General features: G+C 48.5%; 1 protein-coding gene across 3 annotated transcripts; it reads right to left on the reverse strand.

Moving 5' to 3' along the window:
* Window positions 1–314: 314 nt before the first annotated feature.
* Window positions 315–24095, reverse strand: KLHL12 (kelch like family member 12). Of its 3 annotated transcripts, none has more exons than XM_083812267.1 (12): window positions 24003–24095; window positions 23546–23743; window positions 17749–17902; window positions 16755–16972; window positions 13656–13805; window positions 11741–11855; window positions 9345–9451; window positions 8184–8379; window positions 6828–6986; window positions 5515–5613; window positions 2222–2408; window positions 315–1914 (listed from the first exon to the last, which is right to left on the reverse strand). In XM_083812267.1, exons 2-12 carry the CDS (start codon window positions 23729–23731, stop codon window positions 1788–1790), a joined length of 1698 nt encoding a protein of 565 aa, XP_083668393.1. In that variant the 5' UTR covers window positions 23732–23743; window positions 24003–24095; the 3' UTR covers window positions 315–1787. The 3 variants fall into 3 exon arrangements, with proteins under 3 accessions (XP_083668393.1, XP_083668392.1, XP_083668391.1); XM_083812266.1 differs by having other exon boundaries at window positions 23958–24010; XM_083812265.1 differs by lacking the exon at window positions 24003–24095 and having other exon boundaries at window positions 23546–23808.
* Between the last annotated feature and the right edge of the window lie 261 nt (window positions 24096–24356).

Below are 24356 nucleotides of genomic sequence, written 5' to 3' on the forward strand. Positions count from 1 at the left end.
TTGTTCGCAACTGCAGACTCTGTTACAACAGTATCATCACAGGCTGTTTTCCTCATCTCTGCTGCCACTCTTCGCAAGCACCTCTTGCAACAAATTAATTCTCAGTTAGCAAATCCTCCCAGGCCCCACGGGCTTCTGCACTGCGGATCCCAAGGGGATGGAGCCCTTGCTCTTTAATGCCACTCAGAGACCTAAGCAGCAGGGCAGAAGCACGGCTGAAGGTGGCTGCCTGGTCTAACCAGAGTTTTATACAAATCCTCAACGTGGGGATCAGGCAAATGTCTTGAGGGTAGAGAACAGAAGCTAAGCTCCCATTGGCTCAGGAAATATTTTATTCTTAACGTTTTCATTAAAAAATAAACATAGGAAACAAAACCACAGAACACTTGTGTAATAGAAACAAACGCAGAAGGTCAGAGCGTTGGCTGAAAGTGCATAATTAAGTCATGCTACCACATCCCTGATCCCACCCTGTCCCCTAAGCAAGGAGTCAGCAGTAAGCTCAATGAGCAGCACTACACAGAGCCCAGGCACTGCAGGGGCCAAGCTGACGGCAGAGGAGAGCCCGTGCTGCCAGAAACACAGCAAGGCAGGAGACATGCTGGGGAGAGTGCTCCAGGGAGCCAGTGGTGAAACGCTCACCTGGGGCTCGTGGGGCAGGCAAAGGACAGCTGGTGTAAGAGGATGTGGAGTTAAGAGGCAGGGGAGAACTGAGAACACAGGGGCAAAACGGAATCCAGGATGTCACTCCGAACTGTGCCTGGAAGCAGAAAAATCCTGGATAAAAGGAAAATGAACACAACGAATTCAACTACAAGGCTGACGTGGGTGCGCTGGACAGACACCTGTCCAGGGAAGAACCCCAGTCGCTCGCCAGCAAGGTCGACTTAGACAGTAGCAATTGCGTCCCTACACTCAGGGCCTCAGCCTCCGCAAGGTGACCTCCCTGCAGGGGTAGGAGCAAAGGCACTGCCTTTCACAGCCAGGCTCCTGCTGCCAGAAAACGCAGCTTTTTGCAGCTGGATCTGTCAAGCTTTTCAAGGGAAATGTGATGTGGTGAACCTCAGTGAGCCCCTTGCTTGGAGCACAAATGCTGCAGATCTGCCTCTACGCTAGGCAGTGAGTTTCTCCCCCCGCCCTTTGCCCCCAGCAGCCTCAGGCTTTTGGGTCTCAGTAGTTGACAGCTTTAATCTGCGACTCCTTGTGTGCAGACCTGGGAGGAACCTGCGGATGCAGCTCCAGTGCAGGACCCCCTTACACATGCTCACTCAATTTGGCTCTGCACAGATACGTGCTTGAGGAGCAAATCAAAAACATTCAGTATGTACAAGATGATTTGAAGCTGGAACATAAGAGCAGCTGCATTCCACCCGCACGCATCCATGTGGCTGAGAGCAACCAGAGGACCCGCACGGTCCTGCAGTGGCCGAAGAGACCCCCAGCTGTATGCAGATGTCCTTGGATGCATTCACCACGCCGGCGGATGCCAATGCTGGGGGCACCCCGGCTCTGCTGATAGAATTAGCCACAGGAACAGCAGAGAATGCAGCTTCTCCTGACCCACTTCACCACCTTTCTCCAGCTTCACGCAGAGCCCCCGATTTCAAATGACTGCTGAGATAACACGTTTATGCACATGCTCTAGTCAAAGCAGCACAGAAAGCTGCTGTTCTGGTGCCTACTTCCACAGCATCCACACGTCTCAAAAACAGTCACTGCAAATCACTTGGGACTCTTCTTCCAGCAGAGACTTTTTAGGATGATCTTCTTTGTAAGTTCCCTCCACATCACTTCTCCCGAAGGACACAGACTCCAGCATCACACCGCTGCATCCCCAGGGAGGTGACCACTTCCCAGTTGTCGATGATGGGATCATAGCACTCAATGCTGCTCAGCAGGGAGTTGCCATCGTACCTGCAAGGACAGAAAGTTACAGGTGAGGGATGCTGCTGCAGGAAGAGGCTGAGGCGTTCGCAGTCCTTTCTGGGAGGCTGGACAGTTACATACAGCAGGGACAGCCTGAAACAAAACCAGTATATTAGGTTCTCTTTCGCTATCTGCTGCCACTCTCCTGCCTGTCTTGGCCCTGAACCATCACACTGCCTATGTGGGCTGGGAGAGGCCACCTGAAATTGCGGCAGCAGGTCGCGTCACCTCAAGTCACTCGCACCTCTTCCAGCAAGCAGAGCATCTTCCTCTCCAGCCCAGGGCTGTCTCTTACCCAGCGATTGCATACAGCCTTCCCCGCAGCACGGTGGCCCCGACATAGCAGCGGGGAGTTGTCATGCTTGTTACAGTTGTCCAGGAATCAGTGCGAATATTATAGGCTTCCACGGAAGAGAGATGTGCTGTCCCATCGAACCCACCAACTACATAAATATGGTCATTCAGCAGAGCCACTCCAGCCCCTGGGGAGAGAGAGGAGGATGGAACAGTTACAGTCACGACTGACACTGTCGGCACTGTGCCCAGGGCTTGCTGTCAACAAGGCTGAACTAGGTCAGTTCTTCCTCTTCAGAGGGTATCTTCTTATGCGTATATCTATCAATAAATATGTATGTATTTATTTATGTATAAATATAAAAGAGAATAAATATCTAATGTATCGCTGAAGAGTTGCCATCGCCCAGTATTTTTTGTTGTCTCCAAAATGATACACGGAAACCTCTACCTACCAACTGCTGCTGAATCTCCAGCGTAAGGGGGACTGAGCAGCGCTGCAGCCAGCGCAGCAGGGGCAAGGTGAGACGTTCACCCTGGCTGAAGGACACCCCGAGCCCTGCGCAGGCTGGCACGAGCCATGTGGGCAGCTGGCTGGAACTCTCCTGGGGGGGTCACCACAAAGCTGGGTTTCTCTGCTGTTCCTGGCTCCCCGGTGTCACCCAGCCCCTGGCTGCAGCCAGGACAATGCCACCGCTCCATGTGACGCTGGGGGAGGGATTTCTTTCACACTGCTTCTCTGGGAGGCAGGGAAATGAAAACTGGTGTCTGCTGCACCGTCACAGAGGCTCGAGTGGGTGAAGCGTGTCAGAGCTGCTGTTCTCACCTGCCCCAGGAAAAGCGATCAGTGATACCGCTGACCTGACTTGGGATTTGTGACAACAGCAGCAGATTTGCCCTGCCAGCCTCAGCTCGTGGACTGCAGCCCCTCTCAGATAGAAGCACCAAAGAACACAAGATAAGTCAGATAACCGTGTGCTCCATGGCCTTGTGTGCTCTCGCCAACAGCTGCTGCTGTTCTGAGCTGCATCTCCAGAGCTGAGTAAACCCTGTCAGGATGTTACCAGCAACATGTAGCCATTGCACTGACAAGTATCCCTAAGGGAACAAGCCAGCTACCCTACAGCTCCTGGGAACTGGTCTGTTTCTTCTACAAACAAGGTGCAAGAGACTTTCTGTTCCACTACATGCAACCTCCCTCTCACCATCTGTCCTTGCTGAGAGCACCAATTCAGCTGGGAAGGGGCAGACTGCCCCCAGGGGTTCTCTGAGAGCTTCGCCGGGGGAAACTTCAGCTGAGAAGGGACCAGACCAAGGTTTAGCCAGGGAAGTCAGGTCTAGCAGTGCAACACAGCCAAGGTTTCTGAGGGGTATCCATCTCTTAGGACCTATTCATCTCCAGAATAGGTCCTAAGAGATGAGGAGAAACAAGGGGAGACAATTCTCTGTAAATAAAGGCAAGACTACTTTTAGTCCTGGTCTCCCTTGGAACTCAAAGACCTGCACTCAGGCAGATCTAGGAAAGTGTCAAAGCCCTGAAGCAAAGGAGGTCCTACAGGGTCCAAGGTCGCCAGGACGGATGGACTGGAACTGGTACCAGGGTGGAAGTTGTAAGTGCAACCGGTATCTAAGCTACTAGTAGAGGCGTTAATACCACAGAGTGACAGAAAAAAAAAACTGTGCCCAACAGCGTTTTGGGGCACATCCCTGCTTCAGATCTCTGTGCTCCCAGTCTCGGCACTGAGGAAGGAATGTGGCTGGTATGGAGAGCCTCACAATGTTCCTGCTTGCTTGTGGCACTGCAGTAGTCTGCTCTGTGGGCTGAGGCACTGCTATCAAAAGCCTCCAAGTCTTGTGGGAAACTGGCATGGACCTGGGAAAAGATTTCTTATAAATGGCCTTCCCTTTGAACTCTTTGCTTTTGGTTTTGCCAGAAGACATCTTCTGTGGTGCACACAACAGACCGCTTGGAAAAAGGCATCCCATTCTTACGCTTTCTGGAGACCCGTGAATAGGTCTTGCATGTTTCCTCTGATGTAGGAAAAGCCATAGATTTATCACACATTGGTATGTGGGATCTTCCTGGGTGTGGAAAGCAACCGACTTCTAAATCAAATCCATTCTTGGCATATGGGAAATACTTTCCAACCCAAACTTAACAGGAATGGCTCTGTCACAGGAGTAAATATTTAAAGCCTGGGGTTTTGGTGAATGCACTGCAGGCACAAGAAAGCCTGAATGTTTTTAGAACAGAGAACAGTTTTAATTGAGTAACCGGCTCTTGTCTCTAAACAAGAATACTACAGCAGAGAACAAAGAGAAACAAGGCTGCCTAGGCTAATTGTAAAGGACATTTATTGGAATTATTAGAGAAAAAGCAACTTCAAAAGGGTTTTGAAAGACTGCCTGTAAGCAGAACTACTCCATCAAGAACCACAAAGCTGTGGAGCACTGAGCTTCCTGCCCTGCCACGTGCAGCTCAGCAAGGCCACGGCTGCTCTCGAGCACTGCCATGAGGTTTGGGGCAGGCCTGAGGCGCAGTGCAGTGGCCTGGGGCCAGCACTGGAGCACACAGGGAGAAGAGAGCTGCACTTCTCCTCTGAGAAATGAGTAACAGCTGAGACAGTAAATCACTCCAAAATGAGGCTTTAAACTTTATTTTTCTCCTAGCTGCCAAACTTAAAGCTCAGAGAGGACTCCAAGCGGGATGGAGAAACTGCAGGTTGGTGGGGATAACTGAAGTGTGGCTGCATGATGTTTCGAGTCATCATTAGCTGAGCAGTTTAACACTGCCCGAGCAGCACTGGCCTCTGCCCTTCCGCTGCCCCAGGAGCTGAGGCCCAGCACTTCACAAAGTGCAGGGCAGGTGAAAGAGGGCTTGCTGAGCACCCCTGCCTTTACAGTGCCCTGTGCGGTTGACGAGCACTGACTTAGCAAACTGTCCCATTATCTTACACAGAATTGTTACATCGCTTGTTCCTTGCCAGCTTTTCTCCAAGCCGTGCACCGTTCCTAGTTAGGGCAGTCACACAAGACTTCCTCTCCCTGCAACCTATAAAACCGCAGGCACATTCCTTTATTCACATCTTAGCATGGGATGCAGACATCAGGCATGTGAGAACTAATCCTTCTCTTGGGGAGCTAAGCCAGCACGTCCTAAAACAGTCCCTGCTCAAAGCCAATCCACCCACTGACACCAGCCAACATCCCCAAGAGCAGCAGAACAAGTCAGCAGTGACGGCTTCCTCAGTGCAGCACAACACATTGTAACCTCAAGGCTCTGTGGGCTCTTACCTGAGCGCTTAGTGGCCATTGGTGTGACGTTTGTCCAGTGTCCAGTGTGGGGATCGTACCTCTCTACGGAATTCAGAATGTTCAGCCCATCATAGCCACCTGAAACAGAAGAGAGGAGCAAACCATGGGTCTGAGTTCTGGAAAATGTTTTCTGTGTAGGGAGCAGTAACATGCCTGGTTCACCCTTGGCGTGGCACTGCCCTGCGACCAGCACAACTCCCAACACGCTGAGGCAGGCAGAACACAGAGGATCTCTGCAGCTTGCAGTGCCAGACCTGAGCCAGCTTGGAGCAAGCTCTGCCCTGCACCGCACGGGGCAGTGCTGGTGGAGTACTGCCCCTCCAAACCACTACAGCCAGGTTAGCGCCGCACTGCAGAGCCACCTCCAAGCCCGATGCCAACATTCCCGCTGTCCCACTGAAGCAGATGTACGGCTTCCAGACCTGGCGCTGGCTCAGGGTCTGTGTGCTGCTGCCTGCAGCCTCCAGCTGACACTAGGAGGCCGCGCAGAGCATACGCTGGGATGCCTTGAAGATGAAAGCATGAAAGGCTGGAAGAGCAGTTTCACGAGACAATACCAAAAAATTGTGTTGTGCTCCTTCAGCAAAGGAGCACTGTGTTGGCATCTGCCTTGGGGGACAGCATGGGGACGAGGAATTTGGGATAGAGAAGTGAAATCCATAAACCAGTGTCTGATAATCAAGACTCCCCAAGAACAACAGGACTGCAACTGGTGAGGGCAGAAAACAGTGCTGGGCCTGCCTTTTTTGGTGCCTTGAAAGAGTATCTCTGGAACAAGCTTATTAACGTCTTTAGAATGATTTGGGTATCTGAAACTCAGGGGTCTCTGAAAATGAAACAAGTGCTGCAGAAAGGAGCTCGAACACATACAGCCTAAGATACATTTCCGGAGTGCTACAGCCAGCATTGCTTCACGTGGAGCAGACGACCTGTAGCTACCTGCTTCATCTCTAGGGCGTTTCAGCCGCTGCCCTGGCCCTGCAAACCTCAGCTGCCACTGCTCACCCCCACGCTTCAGCGGTCCCTCAAATGTAGGCTGACTGTGACCAATTTGCTTCTAACAGCATTTACTGTCGCTGTGTGGCAGATCCAGCCTTAGCCCTGGTGATGGTAGTGGTGAGAACAGGCTGCCCCTGCTGACAGCACCGTGCAGTGCTCAGTTCGGTGAAATTAAATCTTCTGGGTGTCTCTTCTAACCTGGACATGACGTAACTGGTGCAGAAAGGATCCGCACTGCCATTTCTGCTAAAAGCACATATTTGCTGAATGCCTTGAGGTCCTCAGGTACCTACCGAGGCAATAGATAACTCCGTTAGCTACGACAAGCCCCGCTCCTTCCCGTGCTGTCTGCATGTCTCCCAGCATACTCCACTGATCGATGTTGGGGTCGTATCGTTCCATGCTGGTGTGACGTCGGCTTCCGTCGAACCCACCAGAAACGTAGATCATGTCTGCAACATTAGAGAGAGGTTGGACTCACCGCATCAAGGATCAAACACGCACATGGAGCAAGAAGGCCCTCACAGATGGAGCAAACCTCCAACGCGGACTGCAAAATGCAGGAACAACTACAGAGCTTGGCACATTCAGAGCCAAGACAAACGCAGCCTCCTCACCCCGGCTCGCTGCATTAGCCTGCTCACAGACCCAACAAACCAAACAAACACAAAACCCATCTGGCCCTTAAATCTGCTTCTTGGTGATGGATTAAAGAAAACATACATGCCCTGGCTATTTTTTTTTTTCATCCTGCAGAACATACAGAAGAAGTGCCATGCCCAAAACCTGCCACCATTAACACCACCTCAGCACCGCCCCAGAGTACATGATTATAGGGTAGCAAACACATGGGCAGCAAACGGAGAGGATCCAAAAGACATCAAGACCAGCTCCTTATGCTGGAGAACCTAATGCACACGATGCTTCACAAATCTGTCAAGTGTCATCTTCAAACCAGCCACATTTTTTACAGAAGTTTCATCAGAATAGATACAGTAAGAATTTGAAATGTAATGCATGTTATTTAACCAATATTATTAAGAAGATAACCACTACTTTAATAGTTATAAAACTTCCTCTCATTTCCACACAAATTCTTTATGGCCTGTTTATAACCACTCACTCTTTTCAATTCTTATATAGCACATTTTCTACTTATGCCAAGTAATACATAGAGAGAATATATGTATATTATAGAGAAATAATATACGAGTATGTCCTGTGTAAACAGGCTGAAGTGTTCTGGTTTGCTCCATAAGGTAGTTTCTTTCTTCCAGGTATGTCCTAGGAATCCCTCTCTGCACGTGCTCCACTTTCAGCCTCTCTCCAGTGATGGATTGTTATTGCTGTACTCTGTGTGCTGTGCTCAGCACTACACGACACCGTCACCACCCCGAGAGCTTCCCACTCCATAACCCTTCCTTGAGCTGCCATCCCTCAACGCACAGACACATGCCCGAAGAATGGAGACAGAACTCCTCTCGGGATACGTGCACAAAAGGTTTTCCATTTCTCCATCCAAATGAGATGCCAGACTTGCAGACTCTCAGAGCCACCGGCTCTGCGTGTGCCACCTCAGGGCATTTCAGGCCGACCGGAGGACAGGAATGACAGAGAACTGCCCTGCCAGTGCAGCGACCTGGACGTACCTCCCAGGGTCGTGGCTCCTGCTAGGCCTCGCCGCACGTTCATCGGAGCTACAGAGTACCAGATACCATCCTCATCTGATGTGTAATCCAAGCACTCCACAGAGCTGAGGCGCGAGCGGCCGTCATACCCCCCAATCACATAGATCCGATCGTGCAGGGACACCGTAGCAACGTAGCGCCTCTTACGGGTAATGCTCTAAAAGGGCAAAGACAATAAAGGGTCAAGGAGAGGAAATAACACCGACGTATGTAGAACAACTGCGGTTCTTCCATCCTGTTTCACTGCTCTTTTGGAAAATGGCCAAAGAGACAAATGGCACTATGGATTTCAAGGATACAGCCCTGGTTAAAATGCATAAATTGCATCTGACTTCCTCCGCTTCTGCTCTTGCTGCCCAGGTCTCTTTGTGCTAAAATATTTTGCATTAAAGTGTCAACTTATCCTTTGTCTCTACTGAATCTTTGATGCATCTTGGAGGTTTGCGTTCCTCCCACTGGCTCCCTGCAGAGACTGTCAAGGGGAAAATGTGGAGACTGTGATCTGATGGAAATATCCACAGCTTTTGGCCTCCAAAAACGAACAGAATTTTAGAGAAGGTGATGTAAGTTCTTCCGTGATTACAGATACTAAAGTAGAGGCAGTTCTCCACCATTTCACACCGATAAAGCCAATTTTAAATTTCGGTAGAAATAGTCCCCAATGCAGAAGCTCTCTCTTCCTAAATATATCCTGCTTTGCTCAGAAACAATGCAAGCAAGATCATGCAGCCTGCCTGAAAGCAGGACTGATTATACTACCCCTATTGACATTTCAATTATCTTCACTAAACTTCAGAGCTTAACACCCCCCTAAGATCAAAAATGCCTCTCATAAGTTCTCACTCCCACAACAAAGATGTGGGTCTCTGAAGGCTCATCTCATTAGAAATATGACAGCAAGCTCTCTTAAAAAGCTTACTTAGTAAATCTTCAAATGTGAAGCAGTTTTAGCATTCACTGTGTAAACCTCAGCAACCCTAATGAATTTCTGTCATAAATTCTAAGCAGAATGCAGAGGAACCCGAAGAGGAATTTTATTTAGAGGGTGGTATACGGTCCTATGGTGAGTGAGTGATGACAGCAATCTGTAGAGCCCAATGATAATCAAAACTGGTTCCTTACGGGCAAGAAACTCCACTCCTGAGTCTTCGGGTCATATTTCTCCACAACATCAATAGGTGACTGCTGGCTGCCAAAGCCGCCGATCACAAGCAGGACTTCATTAGCTCCTAGAGCAAAGAGGGAGAGCAAAGTCAGGTCAGTCCCTTCACAACCAAAGGATCACCTCAATGCAATCATCCGAGTAAATGCTGAGCCTTCCTTGGTGCAAGAAGCAGCCTCTAAATCACCGTTGGTTTTTTTTTATCACTGTTCTGAAGCAGGCACCTAATGCAGGTAACGGTCACCTGGGTCCCCTCTCGTGTCAGTGGGTAGGAAGAGAGAAACCCTTCCAGGGTGCGTGGCCATAAGACTAACCTGGGTGCTAGAACCTGTCCACTGGTGGGCAGTTCCTCCCCATGTTAGATGGACTCTGAGAACACAAGTTGGCTTGTTTATGTCTTCTTTTGTATTCTCTGCCATGTTTATTTTGTAAACTTCTTACTCCCAAGAAAGCTGAAGGAGGATGGCTGCTTGCCTCCACCCTCCTCACAAAGAGTGGCATTCTCTCCTCATTTACAAAGACATCCAGACCAGATAGCAGCTTTTTTTTCACCATTTCTACAAGAAGTAGAAGTTAGGCTCACTGAAGCCTGAAAAAATAATGCAGTATTTTCCCAAGAATTCTCTCTTACGTTTTAATGTATTTTATTTCAAAGTTGCCTTCCCTTTACTTCCTGTTCTCTCAAAGGGTCCCCGATTTTTTCTTATTTTCTCCTTGACAGAAAAATAAAGACTTGTGATCGATGATCATCCCTGCACCTGTTGGACCATTTCTGTAATAGGGAATTTTATTAGACTTCAGAGCTATCCAGCTTTTCGCTGCAGAAAGGCTGAACATCGAGCAACAAAGATTTAGCAAGGCCTTGTCCATCCCAAAGCAAAACAATTGCCACTTCAGATGAAGGAGAATAACAAAATGCAACTGGGAAGGATTCAGAAGAAAGCTCCAAAGACGAATTGGAACTTAGAAAGTTTCCTGTGCATTATGACAGTTAATAGCACGATCAGTTCAGTTTATCCAACCGAAAGTTAATAGGCAACCTGACGACCATTTATAAATGACAGATAATGAGAGCACTCCTGATAGCAGATGGTATTGAATCAGTTAAAAAAAAAAAAAAGTTGGACTGAATCTGAAGGAGATGAACCTTTGAAACAAGGTGCAAACTCTTTGCCAATATAAGTAATGAAAAAATTCTGTGACATTTCCTTTACCAGCTCAAGTGTTCCAACCAAGAACAAAATGCAATGCCCCTTTCTAAAACAGCAGGCAAAGCTGAAATGAATGTCACTGAAATTGATGGAGGATGTTCCCGGAAAAAAAAGAAGACATGCTGTGGCCTGGACTATGCTGGAGGTGAAACCACATCATAACAATAACGCCTTCCGGCCAAAAACCTAATCAATCTCTCTCTGAAAAACCTAATTTGCCCTCCTGCTTTAGTATTTAAGCTGGTTTCCATCCCCTAAAACAATGTTAATACCAAGAAATGGCCACAAAGCTTTTTCTCAGGGTCCCTCTCCACAAGCAGCAGCACTGGAGAGCACCCAGGGAGGGCTGCGTGAGGGAAGAGGCGTCAGCGCTGGCACCAAGGGCAGTGCTCTGCGAGTGCAGCTGGGGTAAAGGCAGTCCAGAGTGAGCCTAGAGACATGAGGAAGGGAGGCAGGTGAGGAAGGGCCATTGTTAGGAAGAAGCCAGAAAATACTTTTTCTTCTCCTGGGGGTAATTCCTACTGTTTGTGTTACTCCCAAGTGCTTCCAGCCTTAAGCCAAGCACTTCTCCCAAACGACTCAGCGACAGTGCTTGGTAGGAGGCACCGAAATAGCAGATGAAATCAACTTTTTTTTTTTTGTCCTAAGAGGTTAAGTTGAAAATGTGGTTAAGAAAAATGTACCTCTGAAAGGAATGAGGCACCTCTCTGTCCTCCTTCTTGTGCCTTCCCCTCTCAGATTCCCTGTTGAAAGCTAACCTTCACTCTAATACAGTTGTTTCTTTTTATCTCTGACACCGATAACTGCCTTTTTAGATAGGAAGAAACTCTTCCCATACTTCTTGGACAGCTGCATGCTGAGACAAAGATATCTGGAAGCACCAACAATTCAGGAAACCGTTTTTGTGGTTACAGCAGAGGCCTTGGATTAAAGGAAACCAACTAGTCCCTGCAGTGCCGCTAAGTAACTGTGCTATGAAAACATACTTTTGTCCCATGCTCGCCTTTCTTTACCACTGGGGACTGTGTATCATGAAGTTACTGCTGCAAAGCTCTTTGCACAATTACAAGGCACCGTACAGCACCTGTAGCACGATACCTGCCAATTCCCCAGACCTCCTCGGTGACCTTCCCCTTGCTGCTCACCTAGACGTGCTCTTGTCCTGGGTCCCTGCATCTGACTCCGGAGCTCAGGCCGAAGATGAAATTTCTTAGCTTCATCGACGAGGTCTCTGCACTGCAGACTGCATCGTATAAAAGGCTGAGGAAAAACATGAGTCACTGGTACACGTGAGGTATTTTAAGATCGCTACTGAGAACTGTCCCGAAGCCAGCTCTGGTCAATTCAGACAGCATTAAAATGACCTGTGTGCAGGCTGCTGCTAGTAGTGTCATGGTGCAAATGCTGCATGCAAGGAAAGGCAAAGACAACGCAAAACTAGACTGCAGCTGGAAAGGTATGGCTCGTTTCTCATGCAAAGCCTGGCACTGCAGGTTCCGTGACAAAAATACTTACATTGGAAAACTAAGGGAAATCCACTTCTGCTACATGTAAGCCAGCAGAAATACATTTGTGAAGGGGGACTGGCAGGGACTGAAATCAGTTTGGCTGGATCTGCCCCACATCATCAACTCAACATGCACCTGCCATTGAAGACGAAACAAGGAGCAAAGCACAAACTAAGCAGTTTTGCTGGGTCCATTAGCTCGATCCCTATACACATGGGACACTGAGCTACAAAGAGACTACAGAAGCAGATAAGGTCTCCTTCAGAAGAAGCTGGGGGCGCTGCACCCAAGGACAGTCATATCCTCTGTGAGTAACACGGAGTGTCGTTCCCCTCCCCTGAATGTTCAGTGTTCAGCTCCCTTTGGGTGTTTTGCGCTGCAATAAGCCAAGATTTATTTTTACAATTCCTTCGTGCTTGTGCAAGAAGACCAGGGCGTTCAGGGCAGATGATGCCGCATCAAGCCAACCCTCTCCCCTCCACACTGTACCAAGATGATGATGTCCCACCATCATCACGTCTCACCTCCAGTCTAGAGGTGCCATCCTGGGCAGTAAGAAGGTTGGGGCCCTTTACACACAATATGTTAGCCTGCTTTTAGAACAGACTTAATTGTTCTGGTACCAGTCCCTCTTGTGTTAGCTTCAATTTCAGTTTAAGGTGGACCATAACAATCTGACTAAGCACATTTTAGCCCTGGCACAACTTAACTGCATACTTGCTGACCCTATTTAAGAACACCTGCAGAAGGCAGCCATTGTCACACCAGAAATGAATGTTGCTAGATGAGCCACTTTCATATGTAACCATGTCTTCACTCTGCATTCAGCACCTGATGGGTGACAAACGCTAGTAGCCACTGATCAGCTCACATCACCATCAGACAAGGACACTGGTTTGAACCTTCTCTGCACCTTCCTGTCAAACCTTGCACTGGGTCAGCATCACTCATTTGGAATTGAACTTCCACTGCAAAAGCTTAATGATCTCCTGTGATCATCCACATTTTGGTTTGCCTCTGCAACGCTCCAGCCACACAAAGGATTACATATGGCTCTCAGCCGTGTGCTGACCCTGGACCTACTGTGCTGCTGCTCTCCTCAGTCAAGGGCACCTGCACCTGGAACAACTCCTGATGAGGCCCTCTCCAGCCATTTCCTCCCTAGCATCCCATGCCAGCAGCCTGTCTCCACCTACAGGAGACCCACTAGGGCTTAGGAATGGAAGACAGAAAGCTCATTGTAGAAGGTAACAGATGAGAACAGAAAGGTGCTGCCTATCAGGAGACAACCGAGTAATTCCTCTGGATGGGACTCCCTCCCAGCCGAAAGCAGGATGCTGTAACTGTTGGCACAGCAAACTACTTCCGAGGAAAACAGTGGGCACTGCAGCTGAACGGGGACACCTCCATAGGTTCAGCACCAAAAAGCACCAGTAGAGAGAGCAGCTTCTAACACGCTGTTAGCACAGCAGGAGTCTAACCAGGGAGCACGCAGCCACACACAGATACTGGCTCCCAGCTGTTCTGTGCCCCGGACCCGGGCTGCCGATACCTCGGTGTCGATGACATCGGTGATGTAGCGGGGGGTGAGAAGCGGCATGCGCACATACTGCAGCAGCTCCGGCAGCGATGCTTCCCGTTCTTTTTTCGAGTGCTTCACCCAGTTTATAACTGCCTCAAAAACAGGCTCTTCAGAGTCCACCTGCAAAGAGGAGACACACGCCGATCAGACCGCAGGGCAATTCAGCAACTGCCCGTGGAACAGACAACTTTTAGACTGTTGATGCTGCTCAGAGCCAGCAAGAGAGCAGGACACCTCACGTTAGTCTGTTATGGAAATTCCTGTGAGCAGTATTTACAAGCACTGATTACAAGCCCTTATTTTCTCTTCCTTAAAACTGCATTTGTTTTTTCCTTATAGCTGAGATCAGCAACTGTCAGTACAAGTACCAGAAATGCACTGTGGTACGCAGCAGAGCCGGGTGGGACCTGGCCCACAAGCGCTGAGAGAGCCCAGACAAAGACTGCAACTGCCAGGGATTCCCACTCTGAGCAGGGGTCACTGTCCTGCAGGCTGCAAAGTACCATCATAAAGGTGATCAGAATCACGTCTCTTTGTTAGAGAAAAGTGCCTCACCTTAACCCCTGCAGCCCTGTGCCCACACACCGCCCTGCTAACACCCTAGTCATAATATTGGGTATATCTGAGGTCTTCTACTTCAATTTACATTTAAGAAAATACAAGTGACTCGATTTCAGAGTGGAGAAGGTGTGAACTCTGCTGTTCTGACTCTAACTTATTTCTCCTTCCACTTAGGACCTCCACATGCTTACACCACTTCCAGAGCTTACACTGTCTAAGCCAACTAAATTTGGCACTTTTAGAGGACCTCAGGTGCTTCGGACAGCTTTACAAATACAGCAGCTCCAGTGCACGCTGAGCACGCCGCTGCAAGATTAATCTGATAATGAAAAGACAAATAACTGTAAAGAGACCTATTATATATTATTTGGACTTGATTTTCTTTTTCAGGTCTTCAGATTGTCCAATTTAAAAGCAAGTGAGACATGAATTTATTATGATCATCATTATTATGATCAACTAATATGAAGATAAAAGGAGACCTGTAACAACAAGACTGAGTCTTCCCACCAATATAGGACTAGTACACTTTGAAGTTCATTTTGCAGCTATTTGTTGAAGTATGTTCTGAAGCAGGGAGCCATAGAGGTTAATTATGTAAGGCAATTCTTCCATGTCATTGATTTATATTTGTAACGCTGCAATTAGAAATGGCCTCTTTATTTTTGAATTACAGGGAAAGAACAATCAGAGCTCACAAAAGGAAAGCAGGGTACTTCACTGGTTCCAATTTTCCCCACCTCCTCCAAAAATGCAGTAATCAACACATCGTTTTATTCCTTCCTTAAGTGACTGTCCTCTGATACATTTAACAGTTTTGTTGTATGTTAAATCATGCCTGGTTGTTTGATATATGATGGGTTACACTAAACAGAACATCACAGTGAAAACCTCCTACTCTAAAAGAAGACCTGCTTCTCCAAAAGCCAGGGGACTTTGCAGCTGGTGCCTTCTCAGTACCCTCTGATACAACATTCTTGCTCCTGAACACATTACCCCTGTCCAGAGCAGCAAAGAGATTTGCTCTGTTCACTTTCTCAAGGTATTACAATAAATTCACGCTTCACGGTGTGTGTGCAAAGCCTGAATCATAACTTGTAAGAAAGATGGTTAGAGACTTTTTACTAGGGCCTGCAGTGACAGGTTAAGAGGTAAAGGTTTTAAACTAAAAGAGGGTAGATTTAGATTAGATACAAGGAAGCAATTCTTCACAACGAGGGTGGTGGGGAACTGGAAAAGGTTGCCCAGAGAAGTTGTAGATGTCCCATCCCTGGAAGTGTTCAAGGTCAGGTTGGATGGGACTTTGGGCAGCCTGGTCTAGTGAAAAATGGCAGGGGGTTGGACTGGATGATCTTTAAAGGTCCCTTCCAACCCAAGCCATTCTATGACTATTTCCTCTTGACGATCCAGAAGTGTTATGTCAATACTCACCACAACCTGCATAAGCTCAGACCTTCACAGCATTGAAGCTGCTGCTTGTTAAATACCAAACACACTCAGCCTTTTTCCACTGCTGATTACTGCCTACACTGGGGTTTTTCACTGCTGTCTTGCATGTTCTTTCCCAAGCAGGTTTATCAACAAGAGGCTATCAGCTTGGCAGAAGGCCACTTTCACAGCAGACTTTCAAAGCATACATTAAGATTTCTCCTCTGGCTAGCCCTGCACTTGCTTTTCAGGAACCCTACCAGAGGTATCACTTACACGGGTTTGTTTCTAAGAGCTTGTGTTACTGCAAACTCTGGATAATGATTTAATCACTTCTTTTAGAACTGAAGCAAACATCAACTCTCACTGAAAACCATCTGAATTAAATAAACCAGTGCCCTCGCTATTATCAAAGAATTTTCACCTTATTTCCATTCTCAAGAAATACACATTCATAGAAAACTTGGAAAAAAAAAGTATTTGACAGGTTCCAGCCAAGTAGTAAATCCTCCAGAAACCAACCCCGAGGGAACAGAATCTGTACCAGAAATCACAGGCAATAAAATCTTCATGTAACTCCCTAAAGAATCTGACTACCCTGCACCATCATGCATTCTGCTCCTTGTAAAGCAGAGGACACCCAAATGCCTGGCATGACACATGCATTCCTTGTGCTGCTGAGTAGCATACAAAGGTCTACAAATAGAAGTTACTGTCTTGCAGGTATTTCTGAAATGTAGGCATTGAGACAACTCGTCTTTGTAACCTCCGAATGCTCCTCCAGGGAAATGAGGAGAAAAGGGATGAAGAACTCTGCAGAGGTAACCAACTGTGATTGTCTTACTTGCAGGAAATGTTTGCCTGACAACAAATTCTTACACAGAAGTTGCATGTTACTCATCAGTTTGAGGTTACAAGGCTGAAAAGTTAGAAGAACCTTTTTGGAAATGAAATTCCGAAACTCAGGAACTGTGTGCAAAATCCACCCTAGAAGCGTGGACTTAACTCCAACTGGTTTCAATGCTTTACTTTAACGCTTTTTTTACTTTAACGCGGGTAACAGTACTTTTCAGGTTTTACCTGAATTTCATCACACTTGATGAGCTTTTCAACCTCTTCTTGATTTAAGAGGATAAACTCTTCATGCTGAACCACCTCTGGAAAATGTTTCTGGCTGAAGACCTCTGCAGCTTGCATTAGATCAACACAATTGTGTGTCTCAGCAAAATCCCGAATGCCCAAACAATTTGATGGATCCAGCTGGCTTTCTAGAAACTCACAGCAAGCTTGTTTCACACCTACGGAAAATTGGAGGGGTGAATGAGCACTGCATGCTTACTATCAATCCTCGGCTTTGGAAAGGGCTTCAGAAAAGAAAGTTCTAAACAATAATGAAAAAACGACTCAAAAACAAGCTTGAAATACTACAGAAACACACGCATGCAAACACTTCTTCTGAGGAAAATGGTAACACTAAGCAGGAGAGCAATTGTTTGGGCTGTTTCAATCTCTGTCTATTCTATTTGCACACTAAAAAAATCCAACACTAGGAACTGACTCAAAAACTTGTACCCAGCTTCATGGACTATAAGCCAAGAAGGTATATGCTAGTGCATATGGCCACCAGATTTTTTTTTTAAGGCTTTCTCCAATGTCTTTTTGATAGTTGCCTTGGATAGCTCCATAGGCGCACATCAACCAGGTTGTTATGATCCAGACACATCGCGATGGCAAGGCCAAGTAATATCAAGGATTTGCTTATTATTATACTGAATTCTTCCTGGGTATTCTCATGCAGATATAAAGTAGCCCAAACCATGGAAAAATAATGTTTTATGATCTTTTTTTCCAGTCAAGTCAGTTCCTCTACCAATGAGACCAGTGTGCAAAAGATAATAGAAGAAGTTTGACACAAACTGTATGGTTTCAAGGCAGAAGCGCTCAGGCCTGGAACGAACACACTGCTTATAGATTTCATGCCTCCCACAATCTGTCTTCCATTTACAGAAGGTCAGACAAACCAGATCTCTGAGCAGCAGCAATTGTGCAGTTTGTGCTGATATTTGGCAATTACCTTTTAGCTGAAGCAGGCATGCTGCTGGGAGCAATTCCTGGACATTTTCTACTGTCACGTGAACAGTTTCTGTATACACAAAATCTAGCAGGATTTCCATGGTGGAAGCTGTCAGTCCCTGGATATCTACATAGGGTTTATCCTTCTCCGAGAGCTGTAAATTAGAAAGGAGACAACGGATTACTTTTCAGTAATTTGGTCAAAAAGGCAACAGTGCTCAGCAGTTTTTAAAGATGCGATTCGTCGAAGAGGTTTCAACAGAAATTTGTCTTTTCTTGTGCTCACTGAAGGAATAAGGGGAAGGGGGAAATTTCCCTAGAGGATGCACATACAGGGTGAGTAAGAAAAAGCAAAGTTTATTACACATATGGAGGACAGTCAAACTGCATTTTAAAATGAGCAAATTGAGACTGAGCAGAAATTAGTTAACATACACAAATGGCACGTGGAAACTCTATCCTTCATGAGAAACTCCAAGCTTTACTAGAAGGAACGGTTCAGGGGGTTCCTTTCTGGGCTGGATGTGTATGACACGCTGCAGCTTACATGGCGTCCCTACCTTACTTCTCTGCTCTAAAATCAATCCAAATAAAAAGCTTTCTTAACTTCAATTCCTGATCCATCCTGCTAGCTTATGGTGAGAGTCTCTATAAAGAATGACCAGCTCAAAAAAATCAGTTAAAGGCTGAAATACTGAAGTTAAACTTACATTTAAAGTACGTAAAATGATGGTACTTAAACAATCCTGACTTTGTCTCCTTGCTGTTTTATCATCTCTAAGATGCATCATTTTGGAATAATTACTTTTTCTAAGGAATGTTACTGTTGGGAACAGCAAATTCTGAGAATCCACCCAATTTGCACCTCTATGGGTGCAGAACTGAGATTATATTTTCACAGAGCATCAGCTGTTAGTGGTTTAATGCAGCCATTAGGAAGCTGCTGGCGCAGCATCTGATGATTCACGAACAATGGGCTGGCAGGTGGAATTACTAATCACATCCACACATAGCTGTGTGCTCTTGTCAGCATGAATGGACCTCAACAGAAGGATGTCTCCATGCAGCACACTGCAAAACTCATTTTTTCTTCCCTGAGAATTCTGAAGAAGTAGTCAGTATCAGTGCAAGCACAATTCAGATGAAAAGCCCTTGACTTTTCTTGCTAAGAATGAGACTGAGGCTGGTTATGGACAGAGTGAGTGGAGACTCAGTGAAGAGAAAGCATGATCAAAGCATCATCACTTGGCTTGGAATTGGCCACAGCTGGGGAAAAATGCCATGACACACGATTAGAGAAAATAAGAGCAGTCAGACATACTCCTACAGAGGCAGCTGATGACACAGCGACAGTAGAGAAGTCTCTGCTGAGACTGAGCCACTTCTGCAATGCAGGGACCATGGAACAGAAGAGAAACACGGGGGGTAATGGTGATACTCAAAGTAATTTGGAGGAGAGGCCTTTCAAGTCTGTTGACACACTGAAAAAACTTCATGGCATCCAGAATCAGACAGGAAGAGGAAATTACCTTGTTTGACCTGCTGTGCGACAGGCGTTGCATTTAGAAGTCAAAACGAGTTCATGACACGCGTTAGACAAACCATTCCCCCAAACGAGACCAAGATGTTTTGTGCAACAGATAAAGGACACAGGTGTCACAGAGATCAGAGCTGATCGGGCAGGATATTCCTATGATTCCAACAAGCAAATGGAGAGGTAAACTGCACCTGCCCGTGGCCATACATGCTGTGTACTTAGAAGAAAGAGGATAAGAAGTTAAAGACTAGAATGGCACCAGACCTACTGGTAAGGGATTGCACCGAGTGAGGTAGATGCTGTAGACAGCTGTTCTTCACAGACTGGCTTGAAGCTGGTAAAGATCCTTCTGTCCCCACAACCAATATTCAATAATCAACCGTGCACATCCTCTCTGCATACTGTTGACCACAACACTAACCACGGGGACAACACCAACATTACAGAGATGATGAGCTCTGGCTCTGCTTATATGCAACTTCTGCTTCACTGTACTACCACCTTGGTATTTGGCTCACAGTTGATTCATGTGCTAAGGTTATTTGGATGGAAGAAAACATTGAAAATGACTTCACACAATGTACGCGATGGGATCATTGAATCATACCTTAAAAAAAGGATCCCAGAGCAGAAACAGAAGTTATTTTCAGAATAAGAAGAGAATTTCTCTATGTTCTAGGGAAAACAAAACAGAAAAGCCCAAGCCTTCAAATTTCTAGAGCATACTCTAAGAGAAGACGGACTAGTTTTTTTCTGAGGTGGAGCCAACAATCAGCTGTTAACACGCCCTGCAAGATGTTAACTTGTCCAAACAAAGGCAGAAATCCCAGTGCAAAACTAGGGTGCAAGGGAGCATTTCCTGAAACTGCTCTTCAGTTTTCGCTACAAGGAAAAGCCTTGTAGGTAAAACCGGTGGGCCTTTCAGTTTGCCCACACTACTCAACACAGAGATGGGGAAAGGTGTTGTCAAAGGCCAGGGGTTCGACGGGCGATTGGTGGCTTCCCCTCCTTCTGGAAAACAGAAAGAAATTTATATTGAGAACTTTTGAAAGAAAACATTAAAATCAGAAGTGAGAGAAGGAAGAAACTAGAGGCACGTGGACTGGCAAACGGTTTTCTATGAAGATCACCTCTGACGACAACCTCAGTGCTCCGCTGGCCATGCGGACACAACACCATGACTGGCACGGGGCATAACCCAGGGACCAGTTCTGAGCAGAGCCCGTCGTAACCCAACCCTGACAAAAGCCACGCGTTGCAGCTCGCCAAGTAGTCCCCACGTTTGCAGGAGATGAGTGATCAAACGCAACGGAAGCCCTTGCAGGGGCTGTTGGCACATTTTGCAATCCGGCATTTTGAGTTCCCTGAAGTTACAGCCAAGGCCAAAACACTCTGTACCCACAAGTGTTTGGATGGCAACCAAGTGCTGTCCTATTACACTCACCAACATACTTGTCATTAACACACATAGGAAGCAGGGCCACTTTGAGGCTTACCAAGCTGTCATTTCCTGGAGAGAACGTTCTCCCACAAACACACAGTAATTGCCTGTGTCACTTGGCAGGTTTGTCATTTTGGGGTTTCCATACGAAAAAGCAAATTTGGATAGAGACTAAGCAAAGGAAGTAAAACCCTTAAAGCAGCAGCAATGTGAGGACATGAGAGAGAGAGAGCAATCATGCCCGTTGGGCACTGGATGTACTTATCTTTCTAGGAAGAATCGTATCTATGAATTAAGGTCACCACAATGTTAGAGTTAAAATGAGAGTATAAAAGAGCAAGGAGAGACAATCTCAGCTCAGATCCAAAGTGCACCGATCCTCAGCCTTCCTTAGCAGCCACAAGAACGTTCTGCAGCACGCAGAGCACCCGGATCTCCGTAGACTGTGTAGATGAAGTCAAAGGCACTGACAAGAACATAGGGGAAAACACAAAGAGAGAGGACAGTGCTATTACGCTGCGTATGCTGAAGCTGTCGATAAACAGAACTTCGGCCTCCAGGGACTGAATTTGCTTTGTGCACTTTCTTTTATAAAAAAATATACTTCCTTTACACAGATAACGAGCATAAAGCTGTCAAATTTACAAATTTCTTGAAGACAATAGATAGATAGAAATAAAGAATATCGAAATATTGAAGTCAACAGATAGAAAACATACTGTTATGTGGTGGTCCACACATATCTTATTTTGGTTGCTTCCCTCAGGACTAAAAAAATGAAGTTAGCTGCTCACCCCACCCAGCACCAAACAAAGGAAGGGTCAGCAAACCGACTGCTCCACCAACAGTGGTCACTGGTGGATAAAACAACGAAGGAAATGATTCTCTCCTGCAGGCAGCACTGGGTTAGCAGGAAGGTCTTTGGGACCTTTGGGCTGCTTAGTCATGTTTCTCTCTGCTGATGGAGAAGTTGCTAGGATGAGGAAAGCATCTTCTGTATGAAAAAGCCACAAAGATTGACTCAAACTTGCAAAAGACAAGGCCCGGCACTCCTCTCAGATAACAATATGAAGGAGTGCTAGCTTCGACTCAAACGTTACCTTTCAGCGATTCCGAAAAACAGCATGTAGGTAACGCGAGTCAATATAAAAAATAGTGAGAGCAAAGGTCCTCGCAAGTGAGATTTCGTGAGTAAAGTAACAGGGGCCCCAGGTCCCAGCCCCAACGGCTGCATCCTCTTTGCAGGAGCTGCACCACAGCCCAGCACGTACCAGCTATCAGCCAGGCCGTGAGCGAAACACCTCCATTTCAGTTTTACAGTGGCTGCCCTAGGCGCACGCCACGGCCTGCACAGCTCTGCCCTAGGGCTGGTAACTTCGGAAGGCAGATGCCCAGATGCAGGAAGACACAAACCAGCCCTGGAAAAATCAGGACAAATCTCAGAGCCTCCTGGCTTGCCAGCTCCCTGCCGTGCGGGTTGGCCACGCAGCAGACAGTGACGTGGGGCACAGTCCCAGCCGCTGCCTCTGCTCCCCCCGTGCCGTGACAGAGGGCTCTGGGGCTGCTGTGAGGGCACCCAGATGCACCAGGAGATCCTGGGCTGCTGGAAGAGGATCCAGGGGGATTCGGGGCCACTGTGAGGGGATCCAGGGGACTCTAGGGCCCCTACGCAGGGAAATCCAGAAGGATCCAGAGCCACCACCTGGAAGAATCTGATGCCAACATCTGGAGGGGTCCAGAGGGACCCTGGTCCACCATGCAAAGGGATCCAGAAGAACCAGGAGCCACCACCCCATGGGATCTGGACCCACCATGCAAATGGATCCTGAGGGATCCAAGACGCCCACCCAACTGGATCCGGGCACACTACGCCAACGGATCTAGAGGGATCCGGGCCCACGACACAAAGGGATCCAGAGGGATCCAAGACCACCATGCAACAGGATCTGGGCCCACCATGCAAAGGGATATGGAAAGACCCAAGACCCCCACTCAACTGGATGCTGGCCCACCATGCAACAGGATCTGGAAGGATCCAAGACCCCGACCCAACAGGATCCGGACGGATCCAAGACCCCCACCCAACTGGATCTGGGCCCCCCATGCAACGGGATCCAGAGGAACCCAACCCACCACACAACAGAATCCAGAGGGATCCAAGCCCACCACCCAACTGGATCCAGGCCCACCAGGCCAAGGGATCCAGAGCAGCCTAAGACCACCACCCAACTGGATTTGGACCCACCATGCAATGGGATCCAGAGGGATCCAGGCCCACCACACATGGGATCCAGAGGGATCCAAGACGACCACCCAACTGGATCCAGGCCCACCACGCAATGGGATCCAGAAGGATCCAGGCCCACCATCCAAAGGGATGCAGGCCCATCACGCAAGGGATCCAGGGGGACCCAAGCCCACCACCCAACCGGATCCAGGCCACCACGCCAAGGGATCGACAGGGATCCAAGACCCCCACCCAACTGGATCCGGGCCCACCACGCAATGGGATCCGGAGGGACCCAGGCCCACCACGCGAAGGGATCCAGTGGGATCCAAGCCCACCACCCATCCAAAGGGATCCAGGCCCACCACGCGAAGAGATCCAGTGGGACCCAAGCCCACCACCCAACTGGATCCAGGCCACCACGCCAAGGGATCGACAGGGATCCAAGACCCCCACCCAACTGGATCTGGGCCCACCACGCGAAGGGATCCAGTGGGATCCAAGCCCCACCACCCGACCGGATCCGGGCCCACCACGCCAAGGGATCCGCAGGGATCCGCGCCCAGCGGGGCGGGCACGCCTCGGCCGCCGACCTCGCTGGTGAACATGGCGCAGAAGTAGTCGCTGCAGGCGGCCAGCACGATGCGGTGGGCCGGGAAGTCCTTGTGCTCCACGCGGAGGGTGACGTCGCACAGCGTGCCGCTCTTCCGCAGGGCGTTCATGGCGTTCAGGATGGACTTGGCGTGCGAGTTGGTCATGATGTCCTTGGGGGGGGCCATGGCGCCCGGCACCTGCGGGCACAGCCAGCACGGCCACATGGCCCCGCCGCCCCGCCAGGGGGCGCCCCGACGCCCAACCGCCACCGCCCCTCCCTCCTCCCCCGGGCCCTGCCCCTCCCGCCCCGCCACCGCCGCCACCGCCGCCGCCCCGGGCCCCGCCGCCCGGCAGCGCCGCCCCCCCCCCCCCTCCGCTGCTCCCCCCCCCTTCCTCCTCCGCCGCCCTCACCGGCCCCGGCGCCCCGCGCCGCGCCGCCCCCCTCCCCTCCCGCACCTCTCCCCCGCCCCCGCCGCGCGCTGATGGCGTCACCGCGCCGCGACGCCCCGCCCCTCGGGGGGGCTCCGCGCGGTTGCCTGGTAACGGGCTCCTGCTCCCCCCCCAGCGTGAGGAGCAAAGTTGTTTTTTTTTTTTTTTTGCAGGAAAATGTGGGTTTTCAAGGGAAAATTCCACTCGCGTTGCCTGTCCAAAAGCGGTCGTGCAGGCGTGACACTGGCAGAGCAGTGGGGGGGATGTTAGGCTGATAAGGGTGAGGTCCCGCTGCCCCAAAATGAGGAGGATAGCAAAGAGAAACAGGGTGAAACAGTAAAAACAAGAAAAACAGTGAAAATAGTAAAACCAAGAAAAACA

The sequence above is a fragment of the Anser anser genome (genome assembly GCF_964211835.1).
Source record: "Anser anser genome assembly, chromosome: 27".
NCBI classification, from domain to species: Eukaryota; Metazoa; Chordata; class Aves; order Anseriformes; family Anatidae; genus Anser; species Anser anser.

Excerpts from the sequence above, each read along its gene's own strand:
- KLHL12 (XM_083812265.1), bottom strand. The coding sequence starts at position 23,770 with ATGTGGCCGTGCTGGCTGTGCCCGCAGGTGCCGGGCGCCATGGCCCCC. Across the intron at positions 11,856-13,655 it reads CCGATGTCATCGACACCGAG|CCTTTTATACGATGCAGTCT; the intron begins GTATCGGCAGCC and ends GTTTTTCCTCAG. Across the intron at positions 9,452-11,740 it reads CAGGACAAGAGCACGTCTAG|GAGCTAATGAAGTCCTGCTT; the intron begins GTGAGCAGCAAG and ends TCTTTGCTCTAG.